This window comes from Lepisosteus oculatus, chromosome 10 (genome assembly GCF_040954835.1).
Source record: "Lepisosteus oculatus isolate fLepOcu1 chromosome 10, fLepOcu1.hap2, whole genome shotgun sequence".
NCBI lineage: Eukaryota > Metazoa > Chordata > Actinopteri > Semionotiformes > Lepisosteidae > Lepisosteus > Lepisosteus oculatus.
The window spans coordinates 36,277,781-36,301,528 of NC_090705.1; the positions used below are offsets into that span (position 1 = coordinate 36,277,781).

Sequence of the window (23,748 nt, forward strand, 5' to 3'; positions counted from 1 at the left end):
TATGTCTCACTGCACAGAATGTTTCTACCTAATCACCTGTAATCATTTATGTTTGCAGTCTTTCAAAAACGTGTAAAATTACAGGTATTTAAACTGACACTCAAATCCACGTGATTCTAAATTACTGTAACAGATACACATTTTTATTTGGTATACTGTATACAGTCGATTGTTGGAATGTAGAAGGTTAAGCTTGAGATAGGTTCCTTATATTGAACTATGACTAGAATAGTATGAGTAAAAACGAATGACAATTTCTGTGTTCCTGTAGAAAATGTTCTCTTGAAACAATTTGTAGTCTTATGTTTATCCCAATGTCATATCAACTTATAAAAAAGTGCATCCGAATTGCTGCTAGAAATCTCTTTTGTATTTTTAACTTATTTTTTAAATCGCATTTTTCTAACTATAGGTTATGCAATAAAGAAAACATACTTGAAGAAAACTGTCTTTCCAAAAATATGTACAGCATGTTCTCATGTAACGTGTTTAAGAACATCCTAAATATCAAAACAAATGTCAGCATACTGTAGCCCTGTTCCTTTCATTCAAACCCATCAAGTTTTCCGAAGTACGTCTTAACTTAGGATGTTTTAATATAACATTAATCAATTGTCTGCATTGCATATAGTTGAATAAATCACCTATGCATGCTATGTAAGTACTTTGTGTTTTTTATGTTTTGCTTTTTTACAACACGTTAACACTTTTGTGTTTCTGGGAACTTGGGGGAGTTGAGTGTCATGTCTGTGACTTCTCCAAGGTGACTACATTCAGGGGGCAGACAGAAACTCCTCCCCGAAAAGCACTGTGCGCATGTTCATAGGAAGGAATTGCATTGCTGTTCGGCGCTTATGTAAGCAGCGTGAAGCCAACGCGTTAAGGTTCATGTAAGCATTTAGAAAGACGGGCAGTTCAGTTTGTGCTGAATCCTGTTTCAGGTAGGTGTTCGTGCGTTTGTGCAATGTGAACTCGTGGCTGAGTTTTTCAAAGAATAAACCTCAGGAAACATTTTTAATATATCGTTTTTCTAAAAAAACAAACAAACAAATCATGCTATCTGAAAAAAATCAGATGTTAAATCACCAGCCCGATGAGCCTTTCGCTGTTGTTGCCTTGAGGCGATAAAAGACAACGATAGAACACTGCATTAATTAAAGTGATACTGACTACATAGGCAGATGAAGAGGTCTAAGTTCAGAAGAGTGTCGTTATTGTAATAGCCGCTAATTTGTGGCTTGTCCTGCAGAGTGTACAGTAGATACTATGTTCCTGTGTTTTCTTATCAGAAGTAAGTTTAACCCCTAATGAATTACTTACTACGCAATATACTGTATATATATTTGCATTTTGAATTGTAATCAGCAAGACCACGATTTTGGCGTCTACTGTGTAAATAATAGAAATGCCACAGAAACACAATATTCTTTGCATACGATATTCTGGGTCAGAATAGGAGCAGGCAGAGGTGTTAAAAGTCCTGGAAAATAGAGAGCCGTAATCCAGCAGGCTACTATTACATCATCAACCTGTAGAGATTTGGAACATGTGATTTGTAATAAATTTAGTAAGTTCATTCGTTCAGTACAGTGTACAGTCCCCGTCACTATACTGGGGCATTAGGACCCACACAGCCCAATACAATTTTATATATTATATAATTATTTATAGGTTAGAATCATAGAATTATCTGATTTTATCCAATGAGCACTGGAACAAAAGGTTGACTGTGATGACAAGATGCAGTCTTCATGCAGTGAATAGAAAAAAAAATGTTCTGATGTTGTTTTGTTGATCATCAAGCTTATGTTGTTGGCCATTACCTTATCATGAACAGTTAATACCAGTTTAATTTTCCTTTCTTCTCCATTTGTCATTGATTGATCTTCAGTTCTTTCAATTAAACCAATGGAAAGTCCTTTCTCCTTTCTCTTACAGTAAGTTCCAATATGGCTGAAACACCAGACAGTTATAATATCAAAGTACAGGAGGACAGAGTGATGTCAGTGGACGAATGGGAGGATCGCTGGAAGGAGGGAATGACTGGATTTCATCAGCCACAAGTGCACAAGTAAATAATGCTATAGTATCTTCAAAGCGGGCTTTTGCAACCCAATTTGGTTTTTGTGCTTAGCTGGGTCACTGTAAATAGTGTTTTTTGTAGTCAAACTGTTTTGGAATGCATACAGGCTCAAAACGAAAATGGAGAACATGGTCTTTGATGATATAAAGTAACAAGTAGGGCATTGTACTGTATAAAATACATTTCCAAACTTTTTATAAAGCAGTTATCAAGTTCAGCTTTTTTCTAAAACATAGAAAAGGTGTTTTGGGGAACGAAAAATAAAATTCAGGAGTGCAGCATGTGAATGAACTGATGTCAGCATACATCCAGAAAAGCCTGGATTGAAATCAAACTGTATGAAAGCTTGCAGTATAACGCCATTTAAAACACATCGCCTTGCTTGTAGATTTCATGTACAGTGTAATGTTGTAAGCATTGTGATAGAATGACAGGTTGAGACAAGATGGCAGCTCTTGTGTTGGTACCAATGAATGAGAAAACAATGAGAAAAGAAATTTGAATACTGTTGAAGTGACATTATGAGGCATTCTTCATTCATTTATAGAAACGGTTTCTTTTCTTGTTACAAGTTTAAGTTTATTCTCTTTCAGGATGTTGGAGAGCCACATTGATGCTGTTCTTAGTGGCAGGAAAGGGGTGCGTTTTTTCTTCCCTCTCTGTGGAAAAGCTGTTGATATGAAATGGTATGTGTTTCATATTTAGGCAGTAAGTCTTCACATATTACCAACGCCAACTGTTTATGTGTAGACAGTGTTATGGTAGATAAGTAATCTGGATTTGTAATCTTCCTGTTCTAAGGTGAGATGGGAAAAAACAGACTTGAGTGTTACCCTTAGAAGCTATGGGAAAAGTTACTGTAGATGTTGAGAAACTGTGGTAACAAGAATGTCCCAAAAAGATTTCTAGCATGAAATCAGAACATTTATTGAAAATTACTTTTCCAAAGACAGTAAGCACTGGACTGAACATGATTTTAAAATGTTGATTTCTTTTTGTATTTGGAAACCCTTCAGTGTTCTCAAAAGCAGGTTAATTAGGGGTTTGACACACAGTATAATCTCAGATGGTTGGCAATGAAGAGCAAATATGAGTGTATTATTGCAATCTCACAACCCTGTATATACCATACCTGCACCTTTTCTTCTATATTTAATATTGTGATATTATGCCTTTTTTGATAAATGGTTGAGGTCTTTCACTTTTTTTAAGGAGTCCTTTTTCGTGTGCAGTTTTAGTATTGGGTATGCGTTTAGACCACTTCAAATGAACAATTAAATAAAAATTAGTGTTTCGTCTTGTGTGTATCATGGTTAGTCAGGTCAGGTGTGCTCTATACTGTATACTGTAATACAACAGATTACAGTATATCACTTGTTGGGTTTTCCTGCAAATCGTTCTACTGGAGGTACTGTATACAAAGGGCACACAAGAGAGGAATGTCAGCCTGCCACCCCCAAAAACCTAAAAACCATGAAAGAAGACGTTGCAAAGACAGAGCAAGATTAATATCCTTACTTTTTCAAGAAAGTGTTTCACTTTGGAAAATTGTTACTTGACAATGTTTGATTTAGCACTTAAGTTTAAGTAAAGGAAAGTTTAAGCAGAGTTTAACCTGCAGGACCTGAAGGTACACTTCAGTGCGTATTGTGTGATTATAAGAAAGAGCTTCTGACCTTGATTGAAAAAAACAAACAATCTCACAATGTTGCATGTAAAAGTTCAGCAGGTACATAACTTAATAATGTGTAATGCCACACAGCAGTATAATGTAGTTTTTAATAACCAATTTTTCACACTTTGTTTTCTAGGCTAGTAGATATGGGACACACTGTTGTGGGGGTGGAGATAAGTGAGATTGGAATAAAGCAGTTCTTTGCTGAACAAAACTTAACTTACACAGAGGAGGTGGTCCCAGATGTACCAGGAGCTAAGCTGTTTAAGGTATTGGAATTATATTGGATAAAGGTATTGGATAACATGGGTAGTATTATTTTGTATAAGAAAAAGGATTTCTCCAGGCCAGAACCTTTCCAGTCTCCTGCCTCTTTTCTTGAGTGACATAACTGGACTATATCTTAGACAAACCCACTGCATTTGGAAATGAAGTAATGAAGTGTGAACAAGAAAGTCCTGAATATAAGAAAAATGCAACTGAAAAGGTAATGCAAATGACATTTTACTTGTTATCCCATCTACTTAAAATGTCCTAATCTGTGTCATCAGCAGTCCCTGATAAGACTTGTCTAAAGTCTTTTTAATGCTTTAAATAAATAATAGGCTACATTTTGTAAGTTTTGTCTCTTTGTTACAGAGTTCTGATGGAAAGATCTCCATGTATCAATGCAATCTGTTTGATTTTTCCAGGTACACTCAATTGTGAATTTTGTTTCTATGTTTTTGTATATCTTTTCAGGATTCACAAAATTGTTGTATAAAATTGATTTAGTCTTGATTGATGAATGTACCTGGCTACATTATCATTTAAATCATCATCATTCATGAATGTTTAATTAATTAAGTAGTACTCTCGTCCCGGAGAATTGCATTCCATCAGATATGTCACCTTTAAATTGCTTAATTTTGAAAACTTAGTTAAGACCTTTGTTAATAAAGTAATTTAGAGGTTATCGAAAGAAGACATGTCTTCTCTGGATCAAGCATAGCAAAACCCTGATTTGGGGTGCTGTATTGTGGTCTTTACCTAACTATAAAAATGGGTGATTAGCATTAGACATGGGAACCTATGAAAGAAAAGTTTTTTTTCCTCCTTTTATTTCCTGATCAGTTCGATTGGAGGGAAGTTTGGTGGCATCTGGGACAGGGGTTCCTTAGTCGCCATTAATCCCTGTGACAGACAGCGGTGAGTCCCATGTTTTTTCTCTTTGTCTTGTAGGGTGGGAGGACATAAAAGCAAGCAATACAATATATAACTGAAATTTCAGTTAAATTTATATTGAACATTTACAGTGTGATATTCTTTTGGAAAAAATGCCTTTTAAAACTGTGTAAAGCAGGTACCAACATGTGGGTTAAGGTCGTGATTCAGAAGATGAGCCTACAGCACTTTCTTTAGTCTTGACTAAACTAATTATCTGCCTTTTACTGAGATTCCCCAGCCATCATAAAGGTTGGGAGTGTTACATCAGCCCATATAACTTCAGCTAGTTGCAGAGCAACTGACCTAAAATCAGTGTTGAGCTTGCAGTGTCATCAGTAAATGCTGTCCGATCTTTGCTCTGCTCTGCTGTAGTTGCTGTGCAGATCAGTGTGAACAAAGGCAGGTTGCTTATTAGTACATACTTTAGAGGAGGTTGTGAATATTTCCATTTTTCCTCTACTAGTTTAGCTTGGATGAACATAAACATGAATTATTATTTACTAGAGGTATTCTCTGAAACTTATTGTACCCTGTAACTAAATGATGACAACATTTTATTTGATCAAAGCTATGCAACGTTAATCATCTCTTTGATGGACAAAGATTGCCGATACCTTTTGGATACACTGTTGTACACTCCTAGCTTGTATGGAGGTAAGCCATGTCTGTTTTTTTATAGACTAAAGTTGTGAAAAGGCTCTTTGAAATTTGCTATTTAAAATTATTTAGTTCCATTGCATTTAATTTTATCTCGTGGTCTTTGAGATACCTAGAGAGGTATCTGAAAAAGAGAGGTATCTGAAAAAACTGAAATATGCTGTTTGCATATTTTGCATAGTGACTCCCTTCTGTGTTTTTCATAGTTTTCTTCAAACTTGACATTCAGTAGGTTATATCGGGATTCAATAGGTCATATCAGGGATGTCAAACTCATTTACCATGGCAGGGTTTGATTTTAAATGTGCTTCAGATGGGACGTATGTCACCCTCTGAATATGGTTTGTTTTTTAGCATTATTAACCACAGCTATTTAAAATATCATAGTTGTGATTATACTACATCTCTTTATAATAATATTGCTGGGCGTCTCATTAAAAAAAACATTGAAAATGCATAACCGCATGCATATTAATTTGCAGGAATAAAATGCAATTTACACTCTGCTTGAGGGACTGATAACACACACTCAGTGTCTTTGATGTTAAATATATGAAAAGAAGTTTGCCATGTTTTATAATTAGCAGTTTTAGCATTTTTAACAGGGAAACCAAATTGACAAAAGGCAATGTTAAAGAGAGGTTGTGTATAAAAAACACAAAATGCACAACACTGTTTTCTAAATATTGGTGATATGCAGTACAAACAACAGTTTTCTTCTACAACTGCTAATAATAAAAATTAATTGAAAGAATATATTAATGATTAAGAATTCAATCAGATTAGAAACGTATTATTCCTGATGCCTTACTTAGTTTGGACTATTGCATCAAAAACTGGAGCAAGTGACAAGGCTGTGTAGAGTATTGAGTTCAGGTGTGTGAGTGTAAATTAAGAATAAACTCTTCACTCATTTTTGTGTTTGTGTGTTTTGTTCCGGAATATGTGCAGAATATCTGAAACAAGGGACTTCATCTTGGGATAATGTGGTCTTTCATGTTGATCAAATGTTACAAAATCACCAATAGAAAACATGTTATTCAAATTGAATCACAGTCACCTGTGGCATGCAAATTAAATATCAGCTTTCCATTCATTTAGGCAAATAAATGTGATTTTCTCCACTTCTCTTTGAACAGTTCTCTTGCAGTTTTGGTAAGATTAACGGCGGTTTTGAGAATTGGTGAGGTTGTTCTAAAGTTTAGAGGAGGGGTTAAGAGAAGTGTGTGAAAAGGTTCTGTGGCACGTTTTCCTTCCCATTTTGTGCAAAGATCCGCCCCTCAAACAAGACCTGTGACATCATCAAACAGGCGCACTCAGATTAAACAGAGGTAGAGGACCAGTGGGAGAACTGTGTATGTAAGACTGTTATGGTAGTGCCTGTTCCTAGCTTTGGCCACTCCTGCCACATGGGCTAGACAGATGGGTTTGGTTGGCTGGACCTGCCCCATGAATTGTATGTTTGACATCGATTACAGTAGGCCATTTCAACACCTTTCTCACTAATGATGCAAGTTTGAGCTTATGCAACAACCAGAGTCACTCAAGTATATCATCGTCAGTCATGAATGATTAGTTAATCTAAATGATGCCAATAACACTAAACCAATACCCACTGTTGTCTACTTTATTTAACCTAAAACCTATGCATACAGTGAAATATTTCTTTTGATACTCAGTATTGATTCAGACAGGCTACTTTTGACCACTTATTTATTTGGATTCTTGTGTACAAATTTCTTCTTTAAAGGTCCACCATTTGTTGTGCCAGATGAGACGGTTAAAGATTTATTTGGTAAGTTCAAGTGTTAAGCATTTAAGAAATGTTAAGCATCTTATAGACCCAGTGTTTCGCACTTAGATTTTCCAAATGTAAAATCTGCGTCCAGATGGAAGAAAGGTAGTTGCTTGCATGTAAAAAACAAGCTGAATTTCCACTTAGAAAACAATTCTTAAACTAGAATGTTCCAGTTCTGGATTACTGGTATTTCTTTAGACAGAGAGGTACTTGTTTTCACTGTGCTCAAATTGCCTCATCCATAATTAAAGAATTAGACTGCTAATTTGTGGGCACAGAGCACTGAGTATTAATAGCTGATGTTTATAGCACTTAAGAATATTTAAGCAATCACATTTGTTCACATGGTGAAGAATAATGTTGCCTTCAACAGCACATAGGTTTACAAAATATGTTTATAAAGTAAAACTGATAAAAATCATACCGTTGAACAACTCACATAGTATTTTTACGTCTTCAGTGGGAAGCACATGTAAATCATAGTAGAATGAGTAATGTCTGATGGTAGATAGAGGTAGGTTTGATGTAGAGGACGAGAGATGTACAGTATGTGAACACAGTGCATATATATATATATGGAGTTTTTCCATATTTAGAAAGCAGTGTGTGTAGAAGTTGATCAAACACCCTTTTCATAGCATCCAGCTAAGTCTGATATACAGGAGCAGAACATTCCATTCCATGGACATAGTGTCTGCAAAACCTTTTTTTATTTTTAGCTGTCATCCTTTAAACATTTGTGTTTTATTTTCAGGTAAAGCCTGCCACATTCAACTACTTGAGTCTGCTGATGCTTTTACAGAGAAACACAAGTCCTGGGGAATAGATTATTTAACTGAAAAAGTACATCTACTCACTTTGAAGACAAACTGAACTCTCAAGTCACTCATCAAAAGGATTTTGTTTCCATTTGATTTGTTTTGTTGCCATATATTACTATTAACTCTCTTTTTGTCCATTTCATATTTCTGGCAAAAACTTTAAAGGCATAGTTTGTTCTACTCCTATTCAGGTAGCTCTGTTGTTACATTGGAAACCAACTTTTAAGTAGTTAAAGTGCTTGGGCAACCTAGCTCACTGTGAAAAGTAGATAATGCAAGTGTTTAACTAAAATATAAGAATGGACCATATTTTAGCAAGATTTCTATATATATTGTATCAAAACATTTTTTTCTCATGTCAGAAATATACAAGTACAATTGGAAATATAAAGATATTTTACCGTAATGTTCTGTTTGATACCAAGACCATTTAGTTTTAGGTTACAGACTGTAAAATAGAAGCAGACCACATATTAATATTATTCTCTGTAACACAGAAGTGATAAAAAATGCTACATGGTTTCACTTTTAAAATAAAAAAGATCATTACTTTAAGTCCCTTAATTAATTATAGTTTTGGTGTAATTTGTTCATTTTGGTGGTTCTATACAGTATTTGGATTTTAATATTCATATTTTTTAATAGGTTTCTTCCACTAAACTCCTGGATATGGCAGTTTAGTGAAAAGGCACTGAATAAAAGTATGACTAGCCGTAGTGTTAGTGTAGTTTAGGACTCTATGCAGATAATTTAATCCGTAAGTAAGTGGAGAAGGACAACAGGGGAAAGACGTAGAGGATCAGGACCGGTTGACAGACAGGGGGGCGTGACGACGGTAATCTGGTACTCCGGGGCGGTAAACCTGGGGCAGGCTAACAAATCCAAACAGTCCAAGGGGGAAATCCGGGGCACAGTCCAAAGTCCAGGAACTGGGAGACAAGCAAGGTTAAAATCCGGAACGGGATCCGGTACAGGGATTAAAAACCAGGGTAACGAGGCCAGGCTCTCCGAGCCCCAGACTCAGACGGTCAGGACGCCGTGATGAAGCCTATGCCGTCGGGTCTCACCTGGACCTGCTGGTAGTCGGGCTTCTGGGCGTCCATCTTCCAATGCTGAGCCAGGAATAGCCAGACTTAAATAACTGCAGACAAAACAGGGGGCAGGTGCATTTATTGAACTAAAATACGAAAGGGTTGGAGCGCCCTTAAGAGGAGGGATGACAGTCGTGACAGGGAGTGATTCCTTTTAGAAATGTTTTTAGTAAGATATTGTTTCAAACGGCTAAATGTTAAAATAAAGGGGTGCTGTTTTTATATCAAACATACAGTTTGTGTGTGACTTGCTTGAATTACAAAAACATGAATAATTTCTTTAAAATTCTGTCGGACTTTCGGAAGGTACCTGTGATCTTTACATTTTCACAACAACTGTCCAGAATATGAAGTCTTACTCACTGCATATTACTGAATATTACTCACTTATTAAAATGTTTCACTGTTGGTATCATGTATATTGTCCCTCAATATTAACACAATCTTGGCAGCACTGACACCTGGGGACTACAGTTTGATGTTTATCCTTTCATCCTGTTCAGTGGCAGCAAAATTGACCAGTCAAGTTGGACAGCATAACTCACCAGAATGTGTCTCCCAACATGCTGTCTTCTATGAGGTCTGTCATGGGTAACGTGCCATTCATCAGTGAATAAAACATTCCACCACAATCTGCTTAACCTGGGGTTTCTTAGCCGCAGGGAGACAGCGATTTCATCCCACGGCTTTGGACTTTACCTTTGTATGGCTTCCAAGTTCACAGATCATTTTTATGCTAAAGTCACTCTGCTGACGGAATATCTCATGCATTAGCTATCGTCCTTTGAAAACGATTACACAGATGGATCAGATATGTGTGATGGCCCTAGGCTGTTCTGGTGACCGCCTGCCATCTAGGATGTGGGCTATCACAGAAACACAGATGGTTTCTTGGATTCTCGGCTGTTTGCTGCAAAAAAAAAAAACATTTATTGTCCAAGCAACTTCAATTAAGCCAGCAGCCACCAGGTAACCATCACTATTCAAATGAAGCATAATTTCTGTTGTTTTTGAATAGGCACTGTACTGTACGTCTCCAATGTATTCATCTGTTACATTGTAATGTAACATACAACAGCATAACTTTTCTGTAATTAGTGGTAATACATGCATATATTATGATGCATTATTTAACATTTTGGACTGGTAGTGCATTTCCAAGTTTCGTTTTTATTTGCCTGCAATCATTTTAGCATAATCACGATCGCAGATTATTCGGCACTTCATTTGCTTTTATTTGTTGCATTTGTTTGTTTCACTTTTTATTAAAAGATGAACAATTTAATGTGGTTTTCAAAACATTAGGTTGTTCATTGCAGATAATGTTTTGTCCGCACGAGTGCATCAGTTGCATTGCAGAAATAACCTTTATCACATTTTTAAATACTTATTCTTTAAAATGACCGTTTAATTTGTCAAGAACTATTTGTGCTACTGTGCTGCTTAATGTGCATGGTCAGATTTTAATAAATCCAGAACATAACAAGCGTTCTTACTACCTTTCGAAGACTATTAAACTTAAATTTGATCTGAGTAAAAACGAGAATTAAGATAAACTGAAAATATAATGAAATTTAATGTGTAATGAATTCAAACTACGTTATTTTGAGCACCACTGCGATTCCTACCATAGCGGATAATTATTTTTTGTGCATGTTTTGTACTGTTACTTATTACCCTACGGAGGTGAAATAACTGTTTTTAAATTAATAGGTGTTTGTTCCCTTTTCACAACGACCGTATTTGCACACGCAGTAAAACAGTTTTGCACGCTGTTGCCTAGATACTATCCGGCTTCATTGTACACAGACTAGGAGCCATAGTTTGTGAGATGCCGACTCTCTTGTGCCATGGCAAAAACTAAGGAAACGGTAATTATTTCTTATCAAAACGTGAAATACTCCGTGACTTACTCAATTGTTGTCATTACTAATAATTTAACATAATTAATCATACGTATGATGGAGACGAAGAAGCACATAACTGAAATTGATCCTCCGTCGATCCGCTGGTTTTTGCTTTAGGATAGGAATAACGAAAGGTGCATGAAAATGCAGGGTTTCATGATACCTAGTTTACTCTGTCGCCAGACGTTAAAACAGTGAGTAGAAACATTACGTTGACCTAAACACTCATGAAAAGTCGTACTTAAAATAAACAGAATTGGATTTTGTACTGTATGTCGCATTTTGTTACGTGACTCAATCACTCTGCAGTCGGCTGATTTTATTGCTCTGCACTGCATATATGGATAAAATATAGTTTTGTTTCGTATTGCAAAAGAAAACTCTAGTCAGAATATGCTTCGTGAGCAGAGAAAGCAAGTCTATATAGTCAGCATTTCACAATATAAAATTGTGACGTATAAAATGTGAAATATTTTTACAATATGAAAAAACAAATGGGTAAAACTGGTCATCAGTTAGTCTACACTTTAGACTAACTTTTAAAGTTCCAGCAATATGCTGCTAATCCACTGTGTGGATGCTGCTGTCCTCTGTGCCTGTCTGCAGGACTGCAACCAATTCCTGGCAGATAAACTGCAGGATAACCTCTGGTAAGAGGTTCTCCTGGGAAACAGATTACTGGAATTCATTCACAGGGATTGGCTGAACACAACACACACAGGCTGATTGGGATTTATGCCTGATAACTGGCCAGGCTATATGGAGTATTATTAAGGTTGCTGGATGGAATTTAATGCAATCAGCCTGGAAAATCAAGAATCTGTTAGATGGATTTCTTACGGTCTAAGTCTAAGCCTATCCAGAGAAAACAGTATTTTTCTGAATGATTGATGCTCCAGTTGACTTCACCCATACAATGCAAAGTTTCCAGGAACGTCAATACATTACAATTCTACTGTGTGTGTACAGTCACTGGACCCAGATACAGTACATTTCTGTGGTCTAGCCTTGACCAATCCATGTGAGAGTGCAACAGTAGGCATGTCTAGAGATTCTGTGCCAGGAACAAGCTACAGTCCAACAGACCAGTGATTGTTAATTTCTGCCTTGCATGTAGCGCACTTTAACTCCATATATGCTGTATACTGACACTACAGTATATGGTTGACAGATTGCTAATTTCTCCTTTCCATTGAAATGTCCATCAATATTTCTAAAATACTGAATTACATTACTCACATGTAGAGTGTTGTTCTTTTTTTTTCTCATTTTTCTTATTATCCTTAAACGTCAGAAATGGTGCACACTGATATTCACTTACTTACCCTACCATTTTTTCCAACAGGTTAGCATATCTACACCTGGACGCTGGCACTGGAATGATGAACTGCAAACACTTGAATTATTCAGGTTAATAAAATTAAAAAGTGCTTTAATAAGATTAGGTTAAATGTCCCTAGTATGAAATTAGCCTATTATAATTCTGGACATATACTACTAAATGTAATGTTTGTGTTCAAAGGTTTTTGCTTGTTATTGCCTCTGATAAATCAGTTATCTTGTGTATATCATATTCCCAATAATGTGAATAATGACAGACTGAACAAGGACACAATAGTGCTCTATTTATTTGATTATATAAAACAAAATGTGGCAAGAGGAAGAGTCCTGCCATGCATCCCAACACTCATTCTTACACACACAAAAGCCCTGCCCAGCAATGCATCATAATATACGTAGCATTTCTGTAAATGCTTGATTGGAGCCTGATTCTAAATTGTTCAATCCCAAAATTCAAAAACCAACTATAAAGCGTTTTCATAAATAAATCATATATGTAATATTGCAAAGTTTAATTATTGTAACGGTTTAACATGTAGGAAGAAATACGGTTATAAAACTTTTAAAGTGTATGATGCTGTAATTTTCAATCCATTATACTTGTTTAGAAGCATTATTTATCCTAAATTTGTCAGATCTCAGAAGCTGTTGAGTCTGGTCATTAATAGGATATGAAACCTTCAAGGAAAACTAAGTTGTTGCTAAATCTTTGAAACACTAGGTGGCACTCTTCCCTCTAGACCAGAATACCTAAACTGATGCCCCATTATGGTAATGATGATAATAATAATAATAATAATAATAATAATAATAATTGCTTACACTTATATAGTGCTTTTCTGGACACTCCACTCAAAGCGCTTTACAGGTAATGGGGACTCCCCTCCACCACCACCAATGTGCAGCATCTACCTGGATGATGCGACGGCAGCCATAGTGCGCCAGAACGCTCACCACACATCAGCTATCAGTGGGGAGGAGAGCAGAGTTATGTAGCCAATTCATAGAGGGGGATTATTAGGAGGCCATGATTGGTAAGGGCCAATTGGAAATTTGGCCAGGACACCGGGGTTACACCCCTAGTCTTTTCGAGAAGCGCCCTGGGATTTTTAATGACCACAGAGAGTCAGGACCTTGGTTTTACATCTCATCCGAAGGACGGCGCCTGTTTACAGTATAGTGTCCCCGTCACTATACTGGGGCATTAGGACCCACATGGACTGCAGGGTGAGCACCCCCTGCTGGCCCCACTAACACCTCTTCCAGCAGCAGGAGGTAACTAGGAATACTGCTCTGATTTTCTTTAAAGAACCCATGGCACTTTTTGGTAGAACAGAGGTGTTAACCCCACTGTTCCGGCTATATTCTAATGTGGTTTTTTACAATATGGCTTACCTAATGTCCCTCCTTCAACTGGTGAAGTGATTCCTTAAATCGTTTACATGAAATTTTAGTGGGACTGCTGGTTCATCATGGATATCACACTTCAGCCATGCTGTACTTCAGTGCTGGATGTAGTGGCTAAAACCTTAAGTGCTTTGAAATCCCTTAGAATGGAGCAAATATATCAGGCTGAAACTGTATTTAAACAACATGTTGATTAAATAATGTACTATCTTTGCATTTATTTCTTATTCTTATATTGAATGTCTTTGTGGGAAGCTTCTTTATCATCTTATCATCAAGAGCCCATGTCATTATTATTATTAGTGTCTGCTGTTAGTCCTAAGACTGGTTTCATAGACCACAGTCAGAAGTGGTCCTGGATTGTATTATCTAAATTAGCATTAGATAGCACAAACATGTACTATCTGATTTAGGATTATATTTGTCTGCATTATCTATTTGCTCCAGTGATATATCTGTATATATTTTTTTTCAGTTTCAATTCAACCATAGAAACTAAAGATAAAAGGAAGAAGAACAAATCTATTCACTTCCAAGAACAAGCTAACAAGCGTGTTGAGAGGTATGCTCACTAATTTGACACAGAACCTCAAATTATGGTTCATATGGTTATGGTTAAATTATGGTAATGGTTGATATGAATGAGGAAAGTTGTTTCTATTTAGGTTTTGCTTCATTTGTGAAATATATTGTCATGATTTCTGAAGTTACTTTGTCTTATTTTACCAAAATATTAAATAATTTTATGGGGAAACACAGGAAATGATATTTGTTTATTGAGTCGCAGTGAGGTTCTAGAGAATAGAGACTTCAGGTTTTCCTAAGTTACCTGAGCCACCTAATGTTTGTCACTAGACCAATTTCTTAATTCTTCATCTCAGATTGTATGATACCAGCAATTTAAAGAACCCTTTAAAACCTGCTGGTCTATAAAAAAAAACAACCTTGCTTAATCTAGTCCAAACGAGATCCCAAGAAAATACTTAGCATCAGGATAACTTAGAAGAAGTAAAAAAAATTTGAGTTACCTTAATAATCCACAATCCAAAGACATACTGGTAGGCTAATTACTGTAGCTTCTGGGAGAACTGGGCCTGGTGTGTGCCCTGCGATAGATTGGTATATCATCCTGGGTGTATCCTGCCATATTCATTATGGTTGCTAAGACAGGCTCTGGCTCCACCACGACCCTGAGTTGAATAAATCAGTTAGAAAACAGAAGCATGAAAGTTGCTTCTGATTACAGAAAGGAAGCCTTTATTCCAGTTTACCTCTGCCAAGCTCAATGTATCGCCCTTTGTCACTGCTGTGGCAAACCAATGAAAATGTCCTCTTTTATTGTATCCTTCTAAACCATGATTCAATAGAAATTACTCTTTCAACAGGTTACTGCCACCTTCACCTATTCCCACAAGAGGCCCTACTGGTGTTCGCACAGCTGTGGATAAAAAATACAATGGGAAAGCACAATTAGGCACCTGTAAACCTTCACTGAAGCATGGACCACATGATCATGTAACCATTGAAGATGTAAAGAGTAGGTTCATGGCATGGGTTCATCAATTAAACACACTGTCTAGTTCTTTTACACATGCTCTTCGTGTATAATTATCACATTCGCATTTGTGTGTTTGTCTTGCAGATGTGGCATTTTCCTTGCTGCAGGAAAATGAGCCAATACCTCTGTGTTTTATGTCTCTAATGAGGTATGTTAAGTCTGTTCTGCATTTATCTAGGCAGCTCTCAGAACATCTCAGCTTTTAGGCCTTTTTCAGTTTGTGTTCAAGTGTCAAAGTATTTTTTTTTTACTTTAAGTTTGGTAGTCACAATTGTGAATCCACCTGATCCATGAACCACAATTGTGAATCCTACCAAATGGTAGAGAGGAAAAGTTGGTTTTGTTGTCAAGGTGTTATGGCAGTCTTTTCTGATCAAATTACATATTACAACATAAGATGAATTACAAACGAGGAGGCCATTTGGCCCATCTCCCTCTTTGCTGGCTATCATGCTTACACATACTCCAGACTTTTTGTCACACTATGGAATAATAGTATTATTGTATGTTATTGTGCTCTTAATTCTCCCATAATATATTTCTGTTCTAAATACACACATGGCTATGTGTTAAGACCCATAATCAAACATATGTTACTGATAACACAGCAGTTAGCTGATCTTAACCTCACTAAAATTAGATTAGATGTGTTTGACAGATCAGTAAAAAATAGTACATAATACATTTAGTACTTAGTATATACAGTATACTAGTGTGATTTATAGCACAAGATGGTTGTAGAAAAAGTAAAGCAAAAACAAGTTTATGTTGCATTTTCCTGCATGAGTGAATCCAACCCTGAGTGATTAGTTCATGGACTGTGAACTTTCTTACTAATAACACTTGTCACAAGACAACTCCAGCACAAACTCTGCACCAATACAAAATTATACTAGGCAAAATAATGGTTTCAGACTGACCCCTGTGGACACATGTACAGTACATGAATTCAGAGCTGCTTCCAGACTTACTGTACTGTACATTCATGTTCCTAGTCGGTTTTCAAATGTAATGCTTTAACACTAAGCTGCAATAAATAAACATTTTATGTTACATGAACAAATTCTTAATTGTTTGCTGACATTTGTTTGACAATATCTTATAATAAAATAAAGAAGATAGCTATTCTCAAGAAATGTATTTTTCTCCATAGGTGTCAGCAGGTAAATGACTTTCTCTCAGCCCTGCTGCTGTATCTATCTTGTTATTTTGAGAAACAGGCATTGGAAAAAAAACCCCAACCTTTAATGGCGTAAGTATGTTTTATTTCTCTGTATGGTAAGCAGGGGTTATATTTTAACCAGTGTTAAAACTGTTGTATATACTGTAGCGATTTACTATATTTATGTTGATCTAAATAAGTCTCCTTTTTATTGGAAAATATGTCTGTTAAGAAAAAATTGTAATCTTCTTTACAGTGATTACCATAGGTGATACTGAGTGTCCTTTTTAGTTTTAAGTTTTCAGTTTCTATTAAATTGGGTACTGGGAGTGACAAGGGAAAATAGTAACAAAGAGATTAAAAAAATACCATTCTCTTTGTTTTTCAAACTTAGGGAACCAAGTTTAACAGAAAGAAAAAACATGGAAGAGGCACATATAAAAGTTGAACTTGCAAAAAAACAGCTTGCTTGCGCATACTCTGTTCTGGTTCTTGGACTTGGGATGTCTCAACAGCACCATATGGATTGTGGAAGGTCAGTAAACAACCACTGTCACTGCTGAATAATTTAGTGGTTGTTTTTCTAAAGAATACATGATGAAACAAGAATGCCAGTGACTTTTTGTTTTGAATGTTATAACAGGATGGTTAAACCGTGTGTAATAACTCATGACAGAAGCCATAAATTGCCTACTTGGTGTGTGCTATATTAGAACTAATACAGTACATATTATACATATTGTGAATTTTGGCACACTTTTCCCAAAGAGTCACATGAGCAAGGGTAGATTCATCTCAGTAGATTCATCTCATTCTGCACTGAAGTAAAGTAACCTCAAAGATACTGTGCAGCAGCTATGCTGTGCTAGTAGGTCAGTGCACAACGTGGAGAATGATTAATTAAATTCTCAATTAGGAAAAGTTGGATAGGTGTAGTAAGGCTAAACCCAGGCACAGCATACAGTATTTGGTGCCATTTCAATCGTTTGCAATTTATTTGCAGCACTGATAGCCATGCAGAGTATTTTGCATCTTTGAGCTTGTATTTTTCATACTTGGGAAAAAAAATACATTGCATACACACTGACTTTCCATTATTTCCTCATTTAAAAAAAATAATTAACTTATTATATCACTTTATAAGTCATATACAATTTCTTGCATTACAAATTTGTCCTTTCACATACCCCAACTTGCTCTCCATGAGACACACAGGCAGGCAGAGAAGCCTGGGGTCAGCCATTTATACTGTACCCCTGGAGCGGTTGGAGTTAAGGGCCTTGCTCAGGGGCCCAATGGTGTAGGACTCCTCAGCCACGGGATTTGAACCAGCACCCTTCCAGCCACAGGTGCACATTCTTAGCCACAGTGCCATTGCTCCGCCCTGCATTATGTAATCTGTAAAACGCCTTCTCTTAATGTTAACAATAATACTGGGGCAAGGAAGAGCAGGCACCTTACTCCACTTGTTCCAGACCACTAGGCTGTGGCTACTGTAATTCTGCTATGGGTTAGCATTCCATCAGGTGGTCACATTTTCTCTGCATGTCTAAGACAGAAAACGGAATATGCTTCAGCCTCTAGGTTGGTAAATACTACATCAAAGGATTAAATGGTTAAAAAGTGTTTTACTTTTTTCAATACCCATAGCACATTGTCACTTCCATTTCCATTCATTCCATTTCCCAAAATTCCATGCTTAAAGTTATCTTCCGGTATTTAAGGGAAACGTTTACTCTGAAGTATAAAATACGTCAGCACTTTCCATTTAAGTCCAGATTTGTTATTATCCAGGAAAGAAAATTAATCATAATAGTCCACTCTGCTTTGTTGTTTGTACATTTGCCAGGAGCAGGGTTTCAGCCACTTACAAAGACCGACAGTTATTTGAGGTAATTAAATTTACTTTTTCATTTAAAAAAAGTAAACGTGCATTTTCATTAAAATGATGAAAAGTCTTCATCAGGATTAGCAAACCTTAATGTTGAGTTTAGAAAAAACAGCTTTTTTTGTTTAACTGTACTTTATTTCTTAATCATATTTAAAAGCAGACATTTAATAGTATCAACAGCTAAAATATATATTTCATTTTCCTGTATTTTTTTTATATCCAAAGGTATAATTGTGCCAATTGGCAGCATACATTTCTTTAATTGAACTTTTGGCTGACTTTAGCTTTGTATCCCTTTTAAGACTCACAAGTAAATTAATTAGTGTGAAAATGGCAACATTTAGCAAAGGGAACTGGCTTCCTATTTACATTACCTTTCAAACTAAAAGTCTATATTAAACATGCCACAGAAAAAAATACTGGACATGTTAAAGTTACATTTTTGACAAAACCAAAATTTGTGCATCTCCAAACGTGGTCGAAATGTGACAGAGACTGTAATCTATAGTGTGGATACTTTTGAATGATATAAATATACTTCAGGATCCAGACATTTGGCTCAATGATAGAATCATTGATGCTTTCTTTTCATTGATGCAGAAAATGGAAATAAAAAAAACACCAGTACTTAATTCTGTCTTTGCAAGTCAGTGCTTAGGCTTTTTTTTCTGGAATGTGACGTGCTACCTCATCTTCCAAAATCCCAAAGCACTACTGGAAGTTTGAGAGAGTAATATTTCCTCAAAAATGTTTAAATTGAAAATTCTTCTCTCTTGAGAATCTGAAAATACAGAGATGTATAAGATACATATGTTTAATTATTTACCCTGGAGGAGGGGGTAGCTATCAGCCATGGACTTTACAGGTTTCCATGCAGTAAAATTAATAATTGTTTCCTCCTCCCTGTGCTGTGCAGCATATTTTATATGTATCTAAAAGATAATAATCTAGATATATAGAGCAGCAGTAGATTGCTGTATGAGTATTTTAAAAGACATAATAATCAAATCTGATCTGATTTAAGAAATAAGAATAATATTTTTTTTTATATTGGAGAGTGCAGATGTACAGGGGTTTGTACAAACACACCAGAAAAACTGGCAAAGACTGTCTAAACCAAAGTGATTTTGTATTAGATGAGGGTCTCTATATCACTTCTCACCCACTTTTGGAGACACAATTTTGGTTTGCTCAGAAATTAGATTTTTTCCTGTTCAGCACTGCATTACACAGTCACAATTAAGCAGCATTATTATTGCAGAAGTGATCCAAAAACACAAGAAGCATTAGCAATAGCACACAGCAGAATAAACCAAGATGATTTTTTATTAGCTCTGGGTCTGTACATTAGATTTTACACACTTTTCTAGATACACAATTTTTGTTTGGTCGGAAATATGATTTTTCCCTGTCCAGCACTTCACTGCAGTGCATCATTTTTTCTAGAGGTGACATAGACCAACCATAGACCAACAACATTAGTGAAGATGCAGAACAGAATGAAAAAGAGTGAATTTCTATTAGCTGAGGGTCTCAACATCGTATGTCACCCCACTTTTGAGATTGCACACATTTTGTTTTTCTTATAGTTATAGTTATATATACATTCATTAATTATCATTTAATACAATAAAATATTTTATATCACTCCTTTAAAACTTTATATTTTAAAAGTTTACATATCAAATCACTTTGCATTGAATGGAAAAAAAATATTTACACAAATGACAATTTACAAGAATATAAATGAAGAATTAATAAATAAAGGTGGTAAGCTTGTCAAATGTAGGGATCAGTATAGAAATCCTGTAGTATGAATTTACAATGCTTTTAAATATTTTAACAAGTGTCTTTATAGCTTCTCCACATACGTAGCGTGGGTGACATTCAGACGCAAAGACCTTAAAGGGATCCAGGAGGAAGTAGGCAGGCTCCTCCGTTCAGACACCTTTAATCATGCTGTCAGGAAGACGGAGGATAATAATGAGGATGCAAGATCGGACACCACTCTGAATGAAAAAATAGGATCCACCCGTGAAAGAAGGTAAATTCCCCCAAAGGTTTTAAGAATAAAAAGTTCTACACTTTAATGATTCCAAAATAAAAAAAAGCTTATTAGACTGCTACATTCTGTTGCAGAGTGTGATACATATGGAATAAAGGTGTAGTATTTTGTTTAGTACCTGCAAAAGTAATTGTTTTTTCAATAAAATCCATCACTGTATTATATTCTATATTTGTATAATTAGTTTGGTAGAGAAGGTTCCATTGCTCCTTTCCAATAACAAACTAAACAAAATAGATTTATACAGCTAAAATAATCAAGTTACCGAAAATTCCATTAAAAACTCAGCTAGTTACTTTTTCTCATCTTTCTCCCTGGTACACAAATGCAATTCTATGAAGGTGTTAAGTACTTGTGGAGGGAGATGGGACTGACTGTTCACAGCCAACTTATGAACAACATCAACAGGCCTAGAGGGATGTCCTTAAGGCTGCCAGATTCTCCTTCTGTTCCACTCTTATTGACAAGGGCCACAGTAATCCTAGAAATCTTTTCTCTACTATGAATAAGAAGCTTGAACCAACTAAGAATTCTGCATTTTCCTTCCCTTCATTGAATATTGTAACATAGGCATTGCTATTTTTCCACAGCATAATGCATGTTATTAATAACTAGTTGCTGACCTCATCAATTCAGTCTCTGAAATCTGGTCTTATGGTGTAGGCTTCAGATCTACAGCTCTCACCTCTGAACTCAAAGAAACTGCCCTGAAGCCAAAAGCACCAAAAAACAGTCAAATTTTCAATTTGCTCTTTCTCACAAATATTCTGAAATGTAGTTGAAACAGCTACTTTTAAATATTAATTTACAGATATCTTCTGATTCTTGACCACTATCTTCTAAACTTATGTGCAGCTTTTAATAGTCTCTGACATCTTGGTGATGTGAAAAAGTATCCAGCGATCAATCCTAATTTCCTACATTGGTTTGGATTCTGTTTGGCTACCAGGAGCTAATTTGTAACACTTGAAAGTTTGAGTTTTGGGAATGTGGGTACTCTATGGGCTTCTGTGCTAGGACCTTTACTTTTTGATAGTTACTTTACATTCTACCTGGGTTTTACTGCTATGCTGATGATACTCGTATAGACTAAATCAGATACTATTATTAATTGTTCTCCTTTTAACAGCATGATATTAAGATATTTGTTCCCCGCCCCCCTTCTTTGTAAATGATAAAACTATGTATTTTGCAGGAAGATGAAGTCGAAAAGACCAGCTATCAAGAGCATCGTAAAGCAGCGCTCTCCAGTGATTACATCGCTGCTGCCATCCCCAAAGGAAAAATCCCAGCACCTATTTAAGACAGGTTGCCTAGAGCAGGACTGCTCCACTGACCCCTGTGGCACAAAGTCTCTGATGGAGGAACTTCCAGCTGCTCTGTCTTCAAAGTAACAACATCTTCAATGCCATGAATTGACAATTACCAGTACCCAGGGGCTGCAGTGTCATCTTCTCCTTCCATTTGAGTTATCAATGACTTAATTGATTTAGTTTGCTTACACAGATATTTTTTTCTAGGTCTTTTTCTGATGATTTGACTTTTCTTATTAGATTTGTTAGTTGTAATTGAATCAAAAGTAGTGTAGTGAAAGAAACATCTATTATAGTTTACACATTATAGTTAACACTGTGAGGCTGACATTTGTTGCAAAAAAGCCACCTGATTTGATCTTTTTTTTCCTTTCTCCAAAGCTTGGGAATAATTGGACAACCTCTGAGCCAGTTTAGCCGTCACACTCTGGTGCCCCTGGGGGCTGAACAGGAAGAAGAGGAAGAGGATGATGAAGACCATGCCAGAAACAGCAAAGCTTCATTCAGATCTAAGGGTCCTTTATCCTCAGGAGGAGGGAAATATGCTGGGCCGAGCAGAGCAAATACTGTCATCTCTAGGGCAACAACAGTGGGAGTCTACTCTGATACTGAATAACCAGTAAACCCAAACAACATTTCTTTGAGGGTCTTTAATTCTCACCTCCTTGAAATATGCTTTATGCAAATATCTTTTTATTTACCATTTTTGTTTTCTATATTTTGTTTATGTTCTTAAGATATTTCCATTTTTATTTTATAGAGACTCCATTTTATGTATTAAATGTATAAAAAGGTTAGATATCCCTGAAAAGTTAATATTTGGATTTTTATATCTACATTTGGAAAACCTCCAAGCTTTTTTATACTCTTCAATTTTGAAATCAGGAGCTGTTAATCTACTTGGCTCACTGCTACAATCCTCTTATCAACATTGGAGAGATGAGGACAACACACATGAGCCTTCTTTCTGCATGATTAACAGGGGATGGAGGCAGTGCTTCAGCACTTGCATTGCTTTACTCAGTAATTTTTTTTTTTGAAGTGGAATTTTCAGCAAATGCCCATTTAATCCCCCACAGATATATTTATTTTATTTATATAATTTCAATAAAGGCATTCACCAGCATAATTACATTTATTTTTTGCTTCATTTTCTTAACATAGTTAACTCGCCCTGCCCAAACAATGGGATCTGGTGCTTTTGTTTGCATTCTTTTCATTTTTCCAGTTCACTCTTGTGTTTTCTATTCCCTGTTTTTCTGGATTTTAACACAGCAGTTAGAACAACTCTTTCCTTTCAATATGGAATGCAGTGATCACCAATGGGGGAGGAGACATGTGATTCCCTTGGAGACAAAACACCAGTATAAGCACATGGCACACTAGAGTACAGATACCATTTGGCGTCCTTACGAGACTTTGCATGTCTCTCCAGCAAGACCCCTTAAGGAAAATTCCTACACAGTGTGAACTCCCTCAGGGGACATCTTTATGGTCCTCACTGTGCATGTTTGTCATATTGTACCACCTGAATGTAACTCCATATTCCCCTCCTTGGGAAACTTTCAGATGTTTTCTGTGGCTTCTGTGGCTCATAATGCTAATAACGTATTGAGTTTTTTACTCATTAGTTGTGATGACTGCATTCTGTATTGAAAGGTAATGTGGGTTGTCTTTTGTAACCTTGATTCTCTGAAAGGGAAAGTAGTCACTGACCTTTTTGGGTCCCTTTCCTGCTTGCTGTTCATATAGAAAATGACACAGAGTAGCCTC

At 36.2% G+C, this 23,748-nt stretch overlaps 2 protein-coding genes across 3 annotated transcripts; both read left to right on the forward strand.

Annotated features, from left to right (window-relative positions):
* The first annotated feature begins 827 nt into the window (after nt 1-827).
* Nucleotides 828-9,560, forward strand: LOC102690483 (probable thiopurine S-methyltransferase). The gene is made up of 9 exons (XM_006635573.3): nt 828-941; nt 1,939-2,071; nt 2,677-2,769; nt 3,895-4,027; nt 4,398-4,450; nt 4,872-4,946; nt 5,533-5,618; nt 7,372-7,416; nt 8,174-9,560. The coding sequence occupies exons 2-9, from the start codon at nt 1,950-1,952 to the stop codon at nt 8,290-8,292; spliced, it is 726 nt and encodes a 241-aa protein (XP_006635636.2). The 5' UTR covers nt 828-941; nt 1,939-1,949; the 3' UTR covers nt 8,293-9,560.
* A 221-nt stretch (nt 9,561-9,781) lies between these two features.
* On the forward strand, nt 9,782-23,109 carry LOC107078575 (protein phosphatase 1 regulatory subunit 36). Of its 2 annotated transcripts, none has more exons than XM_015357057.2 (11): nt 9,782-9,911; nt 12,584-12,648; nt 14,462-14,548; nt 15,372-15,523; nt 15,629-15,692; nt 16,698-16,796; nt 17,101-17,241; nt 18,556-18,598; nt 20,445-20,641; nt 21,858-22,052; nt 22,357-23,109. In XM_015357057.2, exons 1-11 carry the CDS (start codon nt 9,810-9,812, stop codon nt 22,589-22,591), a joined length of 1,380 nt encoding a protein of 459 aa, XP_015212543.2. In that variant the 5' UTR covers nt 9,782-9,809; the 3' UTR covers nt 22,592-23,109. The 2 variants fall into 2 exon arrangements, with proteins under 2 accessions (XP_015212543.2, XP_015212544.2); XM_015357058.2 differs by lacking the exon at nt 9,782-9,911 and adding an exon at nt 10,832-11,202.
* The last annotated feature ends 639 nt before the right edge of the window (nt 23,110-23,748 follow it).